Below are 17,345 nucleotides of genomic sequence, written 5' to 3' on the forward strand. Positions count from 1 at the left end.
GACAGTACCAGTTTTGCAGGATGAAGCTCTGTGGATGGACGGTGGCGACGGCTGCAAAACGGTGTAAATGTGCTTAAAACCACGCGAGCTGAACACCGGGAGTGAAAATGGTTAAGATGGTAAATTTCACCTCATGTGCGTTTTAGCAGTTTTTTAAAAATTTTAACATGTGATGCGCACCCCGCTACGACATGTCTGGAATAGACACATCTCTAGAATAGATTCCCAGGGGCAAAATTACCTGAAGACCCTTGATCCACATTGCCAGGTTATTTTCCAAAAGGATCAAAACAGTTTATAGATTTGTTGGCAGGGTCACAACATGCCTCTACCAGTATTGAGTAGTTATCATTTTTTAAAATGATTCCTGATTTAATAGGCAAGGAAATACTTTTTCATACAATTATTGATCAGTTGTGGTTCTTTACAGCATCGAGGCCCTGGTTTTTTGTTGTTTTTTTTTATAATTAACTGTAGTTGATTATTAACTCCCCGTGTTTATGGCATTTATATTTCCTCTGGTTTTTTGAGGGGAACATACAGAAATTTGTAAATTTTTTAATGTGAACAGTATCCATTCAGGGTTTGCCCATTGTTTTTAAATGTCCTTTTTAAAATGTATTTTCTTTCTTTATTTTGAGGGAGAGAGTGGGCGTGTGCGGGGGAGGGGCAGAGAGAGAATCTTAAGCAGGCTTCTCATTCAGCATGGAGCCTGACATGGGGCTCGATCCCACGACCCTGGGATCATGACCTAAGCTGAAATCAAGAGTCAGATGCTCAACCAACTGAGCCACCCAGGTGCCCCTAAATGTCCTTTTCTTTTCATATTCACTTCCTTTCTGAAAGCTGTGGGGGTTGGGGAGAGGGAAGGATTTGGGTTTGTTTCTTATTGAACTGACCTCAGATTTTATTTATGGGAAGACTTAAACGGACTGATCCCCACATAGCCAACCCGTCATGCAGCCAATCTTCCCCTTCCCGCTGACTCGAGATTCATCTTTGTCACAGGATACACTGGGGTGTCTGTGCTTACTGCCTTGGGGGCTGTTGCCTCCGCCTCGCTGACCTCTTAGGCCCCCATCACACCAGCATTAATTCCCAAGCTTTACAGTGGGTAAGACTAGCCGTCCTCAGAAGTAATCTCATCCTCTTGCTTCTTATGTTTCAACTGTAGAATCGCTTTGTCAAGAAAAAATGTGTCAGAAAAATAGAGACCCAACCAAATGCTGACTGGAATTGCTTTAAACCTATAAATCAGTCTGGGGAAAAATTAACACCAGCATGTGTATAGTATTTATGCTTCCGGCCCAGGACATGCCCTCTGGATACCTCCTCAGGTGTTTTTTCCTCTCCCCGTATTACTTATTTGTTTGCTTGTATGTATTTAGGGTGTGTTTCCTTGGTGATTTCCAGATCACAGTCCTGGCGTTCTTTAAGGAATTACTTCATGTGTACAAGGCTTCAAAAGAGCATGGGGGGAAATCACTAATAGAGCTGAGATCCTTTGATCTGAGATCATTAAGAAAACTACATCAAGGAAATGTCTTCCCTTTTTCATTGACTTCTCATCTGTAGACTTTATGTAAAGATTCTAGGAGTCTCTCCCCCTTATTTCTTCACTTTAGGCTCATCAGCACAGTCTTGGGACGGGCACATTTCCCCTTCTCGTCTCATATTAAAAAGATTATTTGAGGGCAGCTCTCTTTTTTTAATTTTTTAAATTTTATTTTGAGGGTCTGTGCGTGTGCAGGGGAGGGGCAGGGAGAGAGAATCCCAAGCAGATTCCGTGCCGTCAGCGCAGAACCCCACGCGGGGCTCAGACCCACGAACCATGAGATCACGACCTGAGCCAAGATCGAGTCGGATGCTTAACTGACCGAGCCCCCCAGGCGCCCCTGTCTGGTTTTAAAGTGCAGATCCGCAGGAAGCATCTGCTTCTGGACCCCTTTACCAAGCACACCTCGTTCCTAATTGCACACATGTCTGAGTTCATCCGGCATCACTCCCTGGGTGAGAAGGTGGTGGTGATCCTGGGAGAGCCATCCCTCCGGTGATCTGACAACCCAGAGGATCTGGTCAGAATTTAAATTCCACATTAACCTGACTCAAAGCACAGGCAGCTTTTGCTAAAGCGTGTCTGCTGTTCAGCAGCAGAGGAACCAGGCAGGTGTGCGGCTGTCTGCACAGGGGGTGAAGGCCTGGACCCGTCGCTCGTTACAAATAATCGCACGGCCAGCTCTGGAGGCTAGCAGCATCCTTCAGCTCCGGGAAGAGGGAGGCAGGGGTGGGATCTGATTTGCCTTTACTTACTTATTTTTGTGATCGATATCGACGCACATTGTAAAGACTGCATTCTTGCTGGTGAGGGGGCCTTACTAAACACTCCTGGAGGATCATAGCTGTTCACTCACTCGTTGAAATGGATCGAGGGCCAGCCCACAGATGTAACTGCTAACCCCACCTGTGTCTGGGGGGTTTCTTTCTATTGTGAATTCTGTTTAGGAACCAAAGGGCTTTTGCGTTCTTGTTTACAAGTGGGGCAGGTGGGCGGAGGGAGTTGTGCGAGAGGACATGGGTGTGGTTTGGACAGACTTAGTTGTGTGTGAAGAAGTGAGGAGGTTTTTTTTCAGTTGTACCTGCCAGATTTTTTTTTAAGTTTATTTTTATTTATTTTGAGAGAGAGAGAGAGAGAGAGAGAGAGAGAGTATGAGCAGGGGAGGGAGGCAGAGAGACAGAGAGAGAGAGAACCCCAAGCAGGCTCCGTGCCACCAGTGCAGAACCCGACACAGGGCTCAAATTCACGAACCGTGAGATCATGACCTGAGTTGAAATCAAGAGCCGGACACTCTTGGTTGAGCCACTGAGGCACCCCTGCCAGATATTTCTCTTATAGCTTGTTTTTACTTGGAGCTGGTAGTAATATTTCTTGTTGTTAGGGAGTCATGTCTTCAATCGCCTCATACTCCAGAGACGATGTCTTTCTCCTTGGAACAGCTTTTTACATTAACTCTTTTTGAAGCCAAGAAACTAAGATCTAAATAATAGCCTCTGAAATTAGTCCCATAAAAATAAGTGAAATATCCTTTTTAGTTTAAAATGTTTAAACTTGAATCTCTAAAAATATAAGGGGTGCCTGGGTGGCTCAGTCGGTTGAGCATCCAACTTTGGCTTCGGTCATGATTTCCAGGTTTGTGAGTTCGAGCCCCACGTGTGGAGGCTGCTCAGGAGTCTCTCTCTCTCTCTCTGTCTGTCTCTGTCTGTCTCTGTCTGTCTCTCTCTCTGCCCCTCTCTCTGCCCCTCTCCCACTTATCTTCCTGCACACGCTCTCTCTCTCAAAATAATAAATTAACTTTAAAAAATTAAATAAAAACTTAAAAGTACCTACTGTGTTGACCTCTTCAGCATACATAAATGGAGAGTGCATTTCATTTTCTGGCTTTCTCTTTTTAACCCCCTTAATTTGTAGCACTTCCTAGTTGTTCAATTTAAGGAGGCTTTCCTTGTCCATATGATTTTTTTCACTGAATTTTCCCAGTAAGAGACCTCGATCTGGAGAGAAGCGGGCGTTCGGGGATCGGCTCGGCTGGTAACTTGGTAGGACAGGCTGAGCGCCAGCCCACACTGGCGACGGGGGGGGGGGGGGGGGGGGTTGCATAATGTTGGCCCAGCCCCTGGCTGGAACATCACGGAGCCGGGTGCCAGCGCGGGAACCGTGGGCCGGAGCCGGGAGTGCCGGGAGGAGCAGAGGCGGCCGCGCACCTCTGACCCCCCGGGGCGACGGGCACCGGGGCTCCCGCGCCCCCCTCCCCCGCCCCGCCCCGCCCGCCTTCCCGGCTCGCAGAACGTCGGCCCCCCGGGCCGGTGGGGCTGGCGGCCTCGGAGCCCGGCCCCGGGGGCCGAAGGTCCGCGCGGAGCGAGGCCGCGGGAGCCGGGAGCCGCGCCGGGTCCGCGCACCCTGACAGCCGAGCAGGGCGCTCTCTCCAATTGCAGTTTTTTTAGTGTCATTTTAAGTTGCAGCTTCCGGCCAATCAGCGCGCGCCGAGCCCGCTGACATCACGGGGCGGCCAGTTCCCTCCAGCTGCAGAGCTTCAGTTTGTCTTTTTTTTTAAACTAAAATGGAGGCTGCTTTCTTGCCTTAAGGAGTACACTGCCTCTCCCGCTGGAGTCTAGATGTGGACATGTAATAAAGCGGGCAGCAGGATGGTGGTGGACGCGGCGAACTCCAACGGGCCCTTCCAGCCCGTGGCCCTGCTCCACATTCGGGGTAAGTTATTGTGTGTCTCGCCGAATCGGAACCTTCCGGGGCTAGTTAATAAATGGCTATTGTGCCTCGGATCAGAGGAGCAGGAAGTCCCCGCCGGCGGAGCCGCTGCGTCCGGCTGCCGACCCCGCGGGGGGGCGGGGTGGGGTGGGGGGGCTCGGCTGTGTCACCGCGGCTCCGTTCGCCGTCGGACCAACTACTCCCGGAATCCGAGTCTCGACCGAGGCCTGGCACGCAGAGTTCGAAGCTGGTTTTTCTGCCGTCTGCTGGCCCTCCCCTCCCCCTCCCCGAGCCGTGCTGATGTCAAAGGATGTGAAGTCACTGCCCGGGGAAGGTATTGGGTGGAGGTGGGAAGGAGAGGCGGGCGGCAGCGCGGGGCCAACTTGCCCGGCCGCGGAGTTGCCGCTGCCTCGGTGTTGCCGGGCGCTGCGAGGGGTTCTGGGGGTTCGGCGGGGGGGGGGGGGGGGGGGAGGGGGGTGCGGGGGGGGGGGCTCGGCTAAAATCAACACGAGCTGAAAATATGCAGCAGCGATCACAGAAAGAACTTCCTTTCAAAGGGCTGTGTTCATTCTTGCGGTGCAGTGCAAGCCTCAGCGAGAAACCCGCTCGCTCGTGCTTTGAGATGCCGAGCGAGATCTATTGTGGGGTCATAATTCCTGAGATGTTAGCGGGTCCGTGGGACAGTAGGAAATATTTTGCATTTCAACAGGCTCTGTGTTGACATTTGGCTTTAAGATTTAAAATGGCAACAAGTTTTCCGTGTGTACTGAGATCTGACTTTTAATAATTACAGTGTGCTACTTGTGGTTTACACAAAACTGGGGGGGGGCCGAATTTAGCTGAAAAACACCATTACCATGGTAATTAATAATAATTTCATTAAAATAGAAGCATCAGGGTAGCAGTATACTTACTCTTAGTTGGCATTTTAAAACATTTGTTATATAAGTTTTTTTTGTTCATAATTGAGAGAACAGAAAATGGATGTTAAGCTTTACCAGAACACTTTAAATTAAAATGTATATTGTCACAGCTACGCCCTAACAAATCAGTTGTAACTGTCACAGTCTCCTCCAGGGACCCGTGTCAAGAAAGGGTGGGGGCAATATTTCTAGGTGACTAATAGTCCGTATGACTAAAATGCCGGACAAGATTTTTCAGATCCTAGGGTGTATCCAGGGCAGATAAACCGCACGAACACTCAATCGGTTGGAATAAAATGGGTGTTGCTTTTCTCTCCAAACCCTCTTTAATAAAGCCGGTGAAAATTCATACCCACGGTGACCAACCTGTAGGTTGGGCTACACATTCATTGTTTTATAGCGTGTGCCCAGAAAAGAGCCAGTGTTGACCACAGACAGCATTTAGACACTTTTATACAGGAACCAAACGGGTAAAAACAAAATCTAATTGTGTTTAGATTTAAGTTAGTCCTTTAAATACTGACTCATTAGCAGTAAGATAATTTTATTGCATCTAAAAGACGTTTTTTATAGTTTTAAGATACAAATAACAGATTTTTTTTGGTTTGTGAGCTTTTCCTGATTTTATTAGACACTTAATACTTAATATCCTAGTCATTTTCTGTACTGAGATAACTCTGAAATGGAATCATTTGATTTTACGTATTATACCACACTGATTTCTTTTTTATTATTATTATTATTATTATTATTATTTCTAGACTTTATTATAGTCAGGTTGGATTTTTTGCTGTTGGTCAAATAGCTGGTTGGTTATTTTCTGATTGTGGGAGGAAAAGGTAGTGAAGTGTATTAAGAGACCTGAGTTTTTAAGAAGGGATAACCTTTAGGGACCTAAAATTAACTTTTAATTCAAACCGTGGAATGATTTCTAATTTCAAAACTTGAAGAACACTTTGTTGACTCATAGTTTTTAGGGCAAGCATGTTCATGTGCTGCTTAGCAAGATTTGTTTTACTTCTGCTGGTTTTCAGATTCTCCACCCCTTAAACATCCGATCAGCCGCTCTCTTGTGTGTAACCCGTGCTGAGGGTCAGGAAACGAGACAGAAAGGCACGGCCCCACCCCAGAGCCACCAGTTTTGTGGGAGACCCACGCAGGGGCCCTGGTGCAGGACAGATGCTGGGGCAGGGGCTGGCGGGGGCTGGTGGGGAGAGGTAGCCACCAGGAGGGGGTGGTGCCGAGGTCTACCTCCCCTCTGTGGGTGCCCCTCTCCCCCTCCCCCCCCTCCCATTTAGGGAAGAGGGGTCTTCCACACAGAAGGGAAAATGACCTTCCAAGGTCACAAGACCCACGTGTGGTCGGGCCAGAATCCAAATGCAGGCAGCGGTTTTGTTTTGTTTGTCATCGTTTTTTAAAAAACAAACTTATTTTAAAATAGAAATTTTGGGGGCGCCTGGGTAGCTCAGTCGGTGAAGCATCCGACTTTGGCTCAGGTCATGATCTCACAGTTTGTGGGTTCGAGCCCCGCTTCGGGCTCTGTGCTGACAGCTCAGAGCCTGGAGCCTGCGTCGGGTTCTGTGTCTCCCTCTCTCTCTGCTCCTCCCCCTCTGACGCTCTGTCTCTCTCTCAAAATTAAAAAATAAACGTTAAAAAAATTTTCTTTAAATACAAATCTCGGCAGTTTGCGAACCTTTTGCCACAGGATTATGCGTGTGCTTTTTCCCAGTGCCTTATCGACATTCATCTGTCTCTGTGGCCTCTTGTATATGGCAGCTTTGTGCCCAGGGTTCATTTCTTCATTTATCTTACGAATATTTATCAGTTCCCCACCACCACATGCCAAGCAGGTCCCTAACTCAGAACCTGAAGCCAGCACTGTTCCAGCTTTCCGAGTTTACGGTCCCCTGCGGGGTGGGGCAGTCAAGTAAACAAATAAATCAACAGGATCCCAAACTGATTAGTAGTCCCAGTGGGTGTGATCGTTACCTTCTGTTAAGTAACCTGGAGTTTGCAGTTAATACGGTGAATTCGCATACCCTAAAAAGTTCAAGTGGGCAAGGAACATATTATTGGAACTTATACAAACTTGTCTGTCTGTAGAAGGAGAGAGCGTCACCTGAACTTGATGGCTGTAAATTTAGCTCGATGACTTAAATCCTGTGCTTCCAGCGCCGTCCAAGAGGACTGCCTGCCATCGGTGCCCTCCATGGTGGCCGCTGCCGTGGCCCCTGCCATGTGTTGGCTGTGGGGCACTTCGGATGTGGCTCGTGCAACTCAGAAACTGGATTTTTAATGTCATTTCATTATCGTTCCCTCAGATTTAAATAGACTCTTGTGTCCAGCGTATTGAAAGCTCAGCTGTAGCCTGGGATCGGCACTTTCTCAGCGAAGGGCCGGACAGCACAGGTGCACCTCAGTGTCACTGCGGTTCCCTCCCAGACCGCTGCTGCCGTAAAGGCTCTTGTGGCGTTCGGTCAAGTCAGATGAATTGTTTGGTTTTCCAGTGCACGTAAAAGTTATGTTGCTTTCGGGGCGCCTGGGTGGCTCAGTCGGTGAAGCGTCCGACTTCGGCTCAGGTCATGATCTCACGGTCCGTGGGTTCGAGCCCCGCGTCGGGCTCTGTGCTGACAGCTCAGAGCCTGGAGCCTGCTTCGGATTCTGTGTCTCGCTCTCTCTCTGACCCTCCCCCGTTCATGCTCTCTCTCTCTCTCTGTCTCAAAAATAAATAAACATTAAAAAAAAATTTTTTTAAATAAAGTTACGTTGCTTTTATGTTCTGTTACTGTCAGAAAAAACAACAGTGCGTGCTTGTGCGTTCGTTTAAAAATACTTAGTTGCTTACACAAAACACTGCATCCAGGGATCCACCCCAAGTCCAAATCCCCTTTTTGGGATCTTTTCTTGGAATGGGGAATCTATAGCCCTAGAGTGTCTTTGGGCATATTTCCTCCAAAGGCTCATTTTCTTTCCTTCCAAAAGAACAGTAATACGAATACTGGAAGATGACAATTAAGGATGGAGCTACCAAAAAAAACCAAAAAAACACCTTTATTTCTGAAAAGCGCTGACCATCACCTGAGGTTTCTGCAGATGATAATCACTGAGCACAATCACCAGAACAATTATAGTGATAAGAAGTTTGATAGGCTGCACAAATCACCAGTGACAGAGTCAGCCGCGTGCTGAAATGGCACCCAGAGACCTGCCTAACACGGGGTTGCCACAAACCCTCAATTTGTAAAAAACACAGGATCTGTGAGGCGCAGTAAAACGAGGCGTGCCTGTAAATATTTCTGGCTGCGAAAGCAGCCATAGGCAGTAAGTAAGTGAATAGGCGTGTCTGTGCTCCACTAAAGCTTTATTCGCAAACACAGGTGGCGAGCCACGTCTGGCCCACGGAACCTAGTTTGCCAACCCCTGTTGCAGACCATCCCTTGAGTTTCTCAATGGCCTGTTAGTGTGGTAAAATACGTGTCACTCCCAGAGCCAGGTTTGAGGCAGGAATAGCCAAACCAAGAAGATGTTCATGGCCAGAGAGTCCGTCTTTGAAGGACTGAGAAGTAGCCGCGGCCTGTGGGGAGCTCAGGAGCAAATTATTCCTTCACGTAAACCCATTTTTCCTGGCAAGTTGAGGTCTGCCTGCGGAAAAGTTTGTATTCTCACGAGTAAAATGTGCAGGGGCAGCATGGGAGTCTCCTTTCCTGCCCCACTCTGTCCGGTGACTTAGCACGGCCAGAGACACCCGCGGCCGATGCAGGTGGCTGGCCAGGCGTCCAACACTCCTGTGTCATGTGACGATACCCGGCAGTATCCACATTCCCCGTGGTGAGGCAGGAAAACGCTTCAGTGGTGACCAAAAATGAAAGACCCCTCAAAAGATCAGACCGTGCACCTGTCTCTGGATGGTGTATCTGGCCAGCTCAGGGTTTTTGCTTCACAGACATCGTGTGCCCTGTGCCTGTCGTTGTCTCTGAAGTGGCTTTTTAGAGCTATGCCTTTAGAGCTTGCCTGCAGTGACCTGAGTGTGGGGTTGTTTCGTATTTGTGAGACCGTGTGGAAGGTAAGCGCAGAGACAGCTCTCTTGGGGTGGTGGGGGAGGGAGGGGGATTTTCATCAAGGCTGCACACCTTTTGTTAATGAGTCTTCCCTGGCACTCGGGTGTGGCAAGAGCTTTCTGGTCATGACTCCTGCCTTGCAGCGGAAGCTAAACTCCCAGAAGGTTTTTCCCTAAAATATGTCGACGGTGAGAAAACAATGAAACATAAAGACAGGAGGTGGACAGTCAGGAAGAGTGTGCGTGTTTTTAAACCTCGGAAAGGGACAGACTCCTCGCGGGCAGAGTGGTCTGGGTACCTCGTCCTTCTCGCCTGACTTCTGGTCGCACACGTCAGATCCGGCTGCCCAGTGGCTGTCTTCTGACCGTGCAGCACCTTCCCGGCACTTTTGTGAACACCCGACTGACCGGTTCCCGCCTGGGAGATGAGCCGGACACGGGCTGGTGTCTCCCCTCCCCAAGGTCACCAGCCAGTAAGGCCGAGTCCAAGGCCCCTGTCCCTGGCACCAGCTGCACAGTCCCCAAGCTGTCGCCGGTGGCTGTCCCAGGAGCGGCAGTGTTTATGGAGCGTGTGGGGTCTGGGCCACATCCTCACGGAATCCGCCCAGCATCGTGCGTTCTAGAAGAGGGGACCCTCTCGCCCCAGGCCACGGAGAATGAAGGAGCCGGAGTCTGAGCTCAGGCTCGCTCCTCTGCCCCACGTCAGGGTGTCAAGAGACGAGTGTAAAGCTTGCACATCACGCGTACCTTCTGATTGTCCCTGTTTTCTGTAGTGTGATATATTCGTGCGTCCGTCCCCTGACCTGCCGTCCCATTTCACCACCTCGTCTGCCAGCTGTTGATCAGGGGCCTCGTTTTCTTACCTCCTCTGCGAAACCTCAGCACCCTGAGGAAGGTCACGGTCAATCGGGTATTTCTCATGACGCCCGGCGTCATCCCTAGAGTGAGAGCACTCAGCCAGTGTAGGTGGATTGGAAATAAAAAGTTGTCTCTCTGAAGGACCGTTCAGATGATACGTATTTGGTGCTCCATCGGTCAGATAGTACCTGTCAGGCTCATGAGAAGCTGTACGAGGTAACTGCCTAAAAGGGTGGACACAGGGAGCCACTCTGCTGGGCCCGGCTTCAGACTGAATCTCTTCCCCATCAGATGGGAATAGCACCCCTAAAGATATGGAGATACGGAGAACTCCAAAACAGGGGGCGTGGGGCGCCTAGGGGGCTCGGGTCACGATCCCACGGTCCGTGGGTTCGAGCCCCACATCGGGCTCTGTGCTGACAGCTTGGGGCCTGGAGCTGCCTCAGATTCTGTGTCTCCCCTTCTCTCTCTGCCCCTCCCTCCCCTGCTTATGTTCTCTCTCCATCTCTCAAAAATGAATAAACATTAAAAACAATTAAGTTAAATTAATAAAAAAAAAAAAGGGGGGGGAGATCAGTTTCTCTCATGAATGTACTTAAAGGAAAGTCATTTCTTTTTGATCCTGGAAAGACACTGGCTAGAGTCCATAAGGGCAGAGTATTATAGCAGGTAAAGTCTGGTTTGGGCCCTAGAATTGTTCATAAATCAAAAGCCCTTGTATTTAAAAAACAAAAAAAACTAAAGGCACATAACAAATACAGTGAGTGAATCTCTATATCAGGTCTTCGTTCTAAAACGAAACCAAATCTATACCAGACGTTCTTGGGGCGGTTGGAGAAAGTTGAGTGTGCAGTGATATGGGCTGCTGTGGAATTAACTGTTTTCTGGGTGCAGTGAGGGTGTGTTGATGTTGTAAGGACTGTCCTTCCTCTTAGGGACCAGCGGTGGAATTATTTAGGTGTGCAGAGTGATGAGCTCTGCTGCCTTCTTGAGACAATAAAGGGAAAAATTACCGTAAAGTGAATACACTAAGATGGGAGCAGCTGGTGAATCTGGTTCCCTGCAGGTGTTTATTGACCTGTGTAGGTTTAAACTTTTCCGTATCTTAAAGATGTTCTGCTTTAGGGGGCGCCTGGGTGGCTCCGTCGGTTGAGCGTCTGACTTCAGCTCAGGTCATGATCTCACCGTTCATGAGCTGGAGCCCCGCGTCGGGCTCTGTGCGGACAGCTCGGAGCCTGGAGCCGGCTTCGGGTTCTGTGTCTCCCTCTCTCTCTCTCTGCCTCTCCCCAGCTTACACTCTGTCTCTCCGTCTCTCAAAAATAAATAAACATTTAAAAAAAAAAAAAAAAAGATGTTCTGCTTTAGAAAAAAATGCACCAAGGAAATGTAATTATTCAGAAACTGTTTCCAAAATGGCGAGCTTTGGTCTTTTGCGTTCAGGTCGGCCGTTCCCCTTTGTGCCGCTGCGGGCAGAGCGGTGTCTCTGGCGAAGTCATCAGGCGAGGGCCGGGCCGTCCCAGGCAGGGCAGCATTGAGGCGCTGCGGCCAGCGCCCGGTGCCAGCGGGCACAGACGGTAACACCGCCTTCCCAAATGGTGTTTTTGGGGTTTACACCCTTTTTTGACGTTTATGGGCATCTTTATTGGTCTCTTAAAGTGTCGTAACAGCCTTTAAGGCACGCTCTAAGATGAAACCAAGGTTCCTCTGAATGAGAGAGGTGGGGAGCTCGGTGCTCAAGGGTGGGGGATCCCTGCGTCCCACCCCCACCCCAGCACTGGCTGGGCAGAGCCGTCTCGGGCAAGCTGACTCACCCTGGGCCCGGAAATGGGAGCAAGATGCCCTGCCAGCCTGCGTTTCACGAGGGTAAAAGGAGCGAGTGCACATAAGTGCTGAACGCGGTGCCTGCACACCGGAAGGCCCCCCGCATGTGGTCCGCCTTGCCCACAGGGCGCTTCGGAGCCCAGCCTCTTAACCACGGCTTGGTTTTTTTCTTTTCTTCCACGGTAACCCCTGTCGGTTCATCTGGAAGCACATCTGTCTGTCTCCCTCCCCCACTTACCAAGCCTTTTCTCCTCTTGCAGTTTGCAGGCCGTTTCACCGCCCCGAAGAAAGTAGCGTCGTCAGTAATCCTGGAGTGTGTACTGTGTCCTGCTTATATAGACCGCGTGTCACAAAGTGCCTAGTGAGACGATCACAGGCACCATCTCGGTGGCTCTCTGGTCCCTGTGCCCAGCCCTGCAGCTCTCTTGGGTCCAGACTGCTCGGTGAAACGGGAGATCAGCGTTTGCTTCCGCCCCTCCCCTCCCCTCTCTCCTCGCTGTTCTTAAGGCTTTGGAAGGTCTTCCCAATTATGTTCAGGAAGAATGCTCTTTTCAGAGTTAGAGATACATTATCTGTGATCGGTCCCAAGTAGGGTGACCCGGCTTCTCGTTCCCCTGCAGTTGTGTTCCAGTGCAGGTGCGGCTTGTGACACTCCAGAAATTGCCTTCTTGTCAAATCCCATTACATGAAATCCCTCTGCGTTCCTGTTTGTGCTGGGAGTTTTTCATTGCGACAGCATGTGAACTCAGTGGGATCTCCACGATCTCCTTAGATCTTCTTGCTTTAAGTGTTGATGCTGAGGTGTTTGCCATAGAGCTTGAACCGTTTAACACCGGCCCAGCGGGTTCTGTGGACGCTCCCTTGTCTCGGATGCACGTGAACTTCCGTGCTCCTTTAGGATTTTTGTCTGCTGCTTGCGTCGTTCACGAGCAGTGTGTTCTGATTTCAGCATTTTGACTCACGAAGTTGTAAGAACAGTAATGTTTCACCGTAGGGAATAAGCCCAATCCTTCCTCGTTGCGGGTCCCTGATCCTCGGTGGGCATCAGGGACAACGAGGTGGGGAGGGTGTGTGCGTGCTTGTGTGTTTGCATTTGCAGACGATGTGGGTACATACACAGCTAGGAGTTGGTCTTTTCACCTTTAAGTAGTAGACCCACCTGATCCAGGGTTAGCTTTGGGGACCACGTTTTCTGAACTCTGAAACCGTGAAGGTGTCGTCCCTGCGCAGGGCAGCTGGCGTTCACAGACGTGGTCCGGGGGCTCCTGGAGTCCCAGTGATGCTTTCGAGGGACCTGCAAGGCCAGAACCGGCTTCCCAAGAGCACCAAGGACCCGTGTGTCTCCATCATGGTGTGGCGGTCTACCCTAATGGTGCAGCGGCAGTGGCGGGTAAGACCGCCCCTTCCACGCAGCGGGCCTCGGTGTGTGTTCCGGCACGTGCACGCCAGCCTGACCTAGAATTGTCCTTGAGGAAGCCTGACATGGTTAGTTTTATTACCTCAACCTTGCCCCCCGCCTCGTAATGTTTTGGGCGATGGAGTGTGGAGCTCTCAGAAAGCCCTCTGGCAGGCTCGCCTCAAACACTGAACGGTTGTGTGAGTTGCAAGCTGAACTAGCCACTTTTTTCAGGATCAGCGTTTTTACTCGAAGGAACAGAAGGCAGACAAACTGCCTTGAAAAGTGACGAAGCGAGCCCGTCGATTCAAGGGAAACAACGGTGACGCTATTTGTTCATGATAAAAATCAGAGTTGCGGGCAAAAATCTGAATTTTGGGAAACTTGCATCTGCCAGCGTGAGCTCGGCAACTCCCGGTGCTGAAGAGCCTGGTGCTGTTAACTAGCAGAGCTTCGTGGACGCGTCCGTGGAAGGTCTTCGGAGCCCCGCACACCGGCACGTTCCAAGCGAGCGAGAAATGATGCTGCCAGCACGTGTGGGCAGAAGGGACCGTCAAAGTGCAGGAAATACCGCGGGGTTTTGACGTAAAATGTTCATCAGCATAGTTTCGATCTGTGTTGCAACTAATTTTTAAGAAACTACCTCTTGTTGAATGTTAGTGTAGAATCAAAGAAGAATATTTTGAAATATTTTTGAAAAAGCCATTGAATTGCCTCCTTTCTTCAAATAAACATGCCTGTGTGAGGCTTGGCCTTTTTTTTTTGTTTGTTTTCGTGTACTTCAACCAAAACAACATATCGAACAAACTGAGTACAGAAGCAGAAACGTGAATCTTCCTATCCTTTGCTAAGTCAGACATTAAAGAGATCTGTGGAAATGTAAAACAGTTACATTTTTGCTAATTTTGAGGGGGGTAGGCGGGTGGTAAAGTTATTTTCATAATATTTAAGTTCACACAAAAATGAACCTTTAATTGTTTTAAACGAATGAATGAATAAATATGTGAACCCTTCTCTTACCTGCTGGGTGTCAGTAGGTGTAACCCATGCAATCCAAGCTCTCCAGGGCCTTGCAGACCTTTTAGAGTGTCCATGAGTCCTGACCACAAAAATTGGAGGCCACTGTCCTAGGCAGCCTCTCTAGCTTGGGCTGGACGTGACCCTGACCCTATTTTTACCGCACCTCTGTATTTTTTTCTCTTCCCCTCCCCCTCAAAAAATAAACAAAAATCCCAAATTACGGTCGGCCAATAATGTGATGGGGTCTCTGAGGCCACAGTGACGGGTGATACCTGTGCCCAGCCGCTGCACTGCTGGTGGTAAGGTCACCCTAGGACCCAGAGCCTCCCTTTCCGCCTTAGTCCCCTTCCTTCTGTCTTTTATTAATCTTTTTAAGAAATCCATATGTGAATATAGCCACTTAATTTTTTTTTTCCTTACAAATCTAAAATTCTCGCTGGCCTTATCCCCCTGAATCATTCTCTTACCTCTCCTGTCATTTCTGAGTGAATTGCTTGGGTTTACTGTGTATCATCCCAGACTGTGTGTGTGTGTGTGTGCGCGCTCGTGTGTGTGTTTTCACATAATATATATACTTATTTATTCACAGAAAGTATATAGTATTTTTTAAAAAATTTTTTTAATGTTTATTTTTGAGAAAGAGAGCATGAGCAGGGGAGGGGCAGAGAGAGGCACAGAATCGGAAGCAGGCTCCAGGCTCCGAGCTGTCAGCACAGAGCCCGATGCGGGGCTCGAACCCATGAACCGGGAGATCATGACCTGTGCTGAAGTCGGACGCTTAACCGACTGAGCCACCCAGGCACCTCTCGTTTCTTTATTTCTTAAGAAAAAGACTGACATGAGAGCAGTTTTAGAAATGTAAACGTTTTACAGGTTTTTACCATCTGGTTACTCTCTAAAATGACCTGATGCCCTGAGGTAACGTTACGTTATCTTGTGTCTGTATCATACTGTATACGCATATGTTGTGTGAACCCAGATGTGCTCCCCTGCATCTTTCTGCTAATTGGGCTCCAACTCTTGGGCCAGGTGGGCCTCTGGGAGGAGCACCCAAGGAGCACCTGCCACATGCTGGGACCGGCCTGGGGGCCTTCACAGATACTTAACGCCCACAGCCTGGCGGAACAGAAGCTCTGTGCTCATTTTACAGGCGTCAGAAACGATCCCGCCAGCGCACCTAACCAAACAGTGAGCGACAAGGCCACTAGAACTTAGGCCCCTTGTACGACACTGGGCTGCCAGAAACATGGATTTTTGTGTCTCCACACTTGAGACCTGGTCCTGAGGAGACATTTTACTTCAGAAAGCGTCGCTGGGGCTCCTGGCTGGCTCAGTCAGTTAAGCGTCCAACTCTTGGTTTCAGCCTGGGTTGTGATTTCACAGTTTGTGGGATCGAGCCCCAAATCGGGCTCTGCGCTGACAGCACGGAGCCTGCTTGGGATTCTCATTCTCTCTCTCTCTCTCTCTCTCTCTCTCTCTCTCTCTCTGTCTCTCCCCCTCTCTCTCTCCCTCTCCCTCTCTCTCCCTCCCTCCCATCCTCCTTCTCTGCCCCTACCCCACTCGTGCTGTCTCTGTGTCTCTCAAAATAAATAAATAAAAATTCAGAGAGCATCGCTGACCCCTCTGTGCCTGCTCTCAAAATGTTTCACTAGATGTTGGAAACACTGAGGTCTTGTGAATTCACTGACTGCCCCGTCCTCCCCATACACTTCTTCTAGAAGTCAGACCCAGTCCTTCCAGAGCCCCGAGCTCTGTGATCCAGGGTAAGGGCCTGACAGTCACGTCCTGGGGTCCTCGACTAAGTCTCCATACCTTCCTGAACCTGCAAATGCCTTAGTTTAAAGATGCACTAGATGGGGCGCCTGGGTGGCGCAGTCGGTTAAGCGTCCGACTTCAGCCAGGTCACGATCTCGCGGTCCGTGAGTTCGAGCCCCGCGTCGGGCTCTGGGCTGATGGCTCGGAGCCTGGAGCCTGTTTCCGATTCTGTGTCTCCCTCTCTCTCTGCCCCTCCCCCGTTCATGCTCTGTCTCTCTGTCCCAAAAATAAATAAATAAAAAAAAGTTGAAAAAAAAATTTAAAAAAAAAAAAAAAAAAAAAAAGATGCACTAGAGGGGCACCTGGCTGGCTCAGTCGGAAGCGCGTGGGGCTCTTGATCTCGGGGTCCTGAGTTCAAGCCCCATGTTGAATATAGAGATTACTTAAAAATGCATAAATAGATACCTAGGTAGGTAGGTAGGTAGGTAGGTAGATGCGGATGCTTTTGATTAAATTATGTATTTTCGAGGCGATTAAAAGGAAGGTGCTTAGGTTCATGTTTGTCTGGTGTCCCTGGGGACAAAAGCACGTGATGCGAATGAGCAAGTTCCCCCTTTAATTTTGTCCCTAAGAGAAATGCTTTGTACTAGGAAACTTGAGCGACTGCCCAATGAGTAAGGGTTCTTTCAAACTCTAATAAATCCAGAAACTTTTTCTCTTTGCAGTAAAGTCACAAATGATATTATATTGAAAAGGTATTAATCTTAAAGGTTAACTGAAGTTGGTACTTGAAGCCAAATTGAAATGTCTTACCTCCTCTTTCCTTCCCCGCCCCCACACCCCTTCCTCCCAGAAAGCACTCCTTCGTGGATCTGGATCGTGTCCTTTGTTTTCCAGATGAGGCCTTCACAGGTTGACCCTGACCTCTGTAAGGCAAGCTTCCTTTGGGTTGACTTGTCTCATTCAGATGATACAACATCAATAGCTAAGAATCCTGCACTTTTTACTTCTAAGTTTTGTGCATCAATGAAGTGCAAACGTGTATCAGAATCTTAATCTGGAAAATTTTTGCATTTAATTTTGATACGAGTTCTGATGACCTGTGTTCGAACCAAGACTGCCCTGCCTGCATAGGTTGGAAAAACACCTGGTGCCGGGTGTGTGTGTTTGAGCGCGTGTGTGCGTGCACGCATGCTTGTTTAAAGCCAAATATCCTCTTGTAAAAACCAGTTCAGTCTATAGTCTTGTCATGGT

The 17,345-nt window shown here is 49.2% G+C and overlaps 1 protein-coding gene across 4 annotated transcripts in view; it reads left to right on the forward strand.

The window, feature by feature from the left end:
* The window catches only part of PPP2R5C (protein phosphatase 2 regulatory subunit B'gamma), a 130,835-nt gene that overhangs the window by 26,899 nt on the left and 86,591 nt on the right, over positions 1 to 17,345 (forward strand). Inside the window, exon 1 of one of the 4 annotated variants that reach the window (XM_058740290.1) lies at positions 4,085 to 4,264. The exons of 2 other annotated variants lie outside the window; for them this stretch is intronic. In XM_058740290.1, the coding sequence (XP_058596273.1) occupies positions 4,171 to 4,264 (94 nt within the window). In that variant the 5' untranslated portion in view covers positions 4,085 to 4,170. Of the gene's footprint in view, positions 1 to 4,084; positions 4,265 to 17,345 lie in introns of those variants that run through there. One more of the 4 variants, XM_058740289.1, reaches the window with a different exon arrangement.

The sequence above is a fragment of the Neofelis nebulosa genome, chromosome 7 (genome assembly GCF_028018385.1).
Source record: "Neofelis nebulosa isolate mNeoNeb1 chromosome 7, mNeoNeb1.pri, whole genome shotgun sequence".
Lineage (NCBI taxonomy): Eukaryota > Metazoa > Chordata > Mammalia > Carnivora > Felidae > Neofelis > Neofelis nebulosa.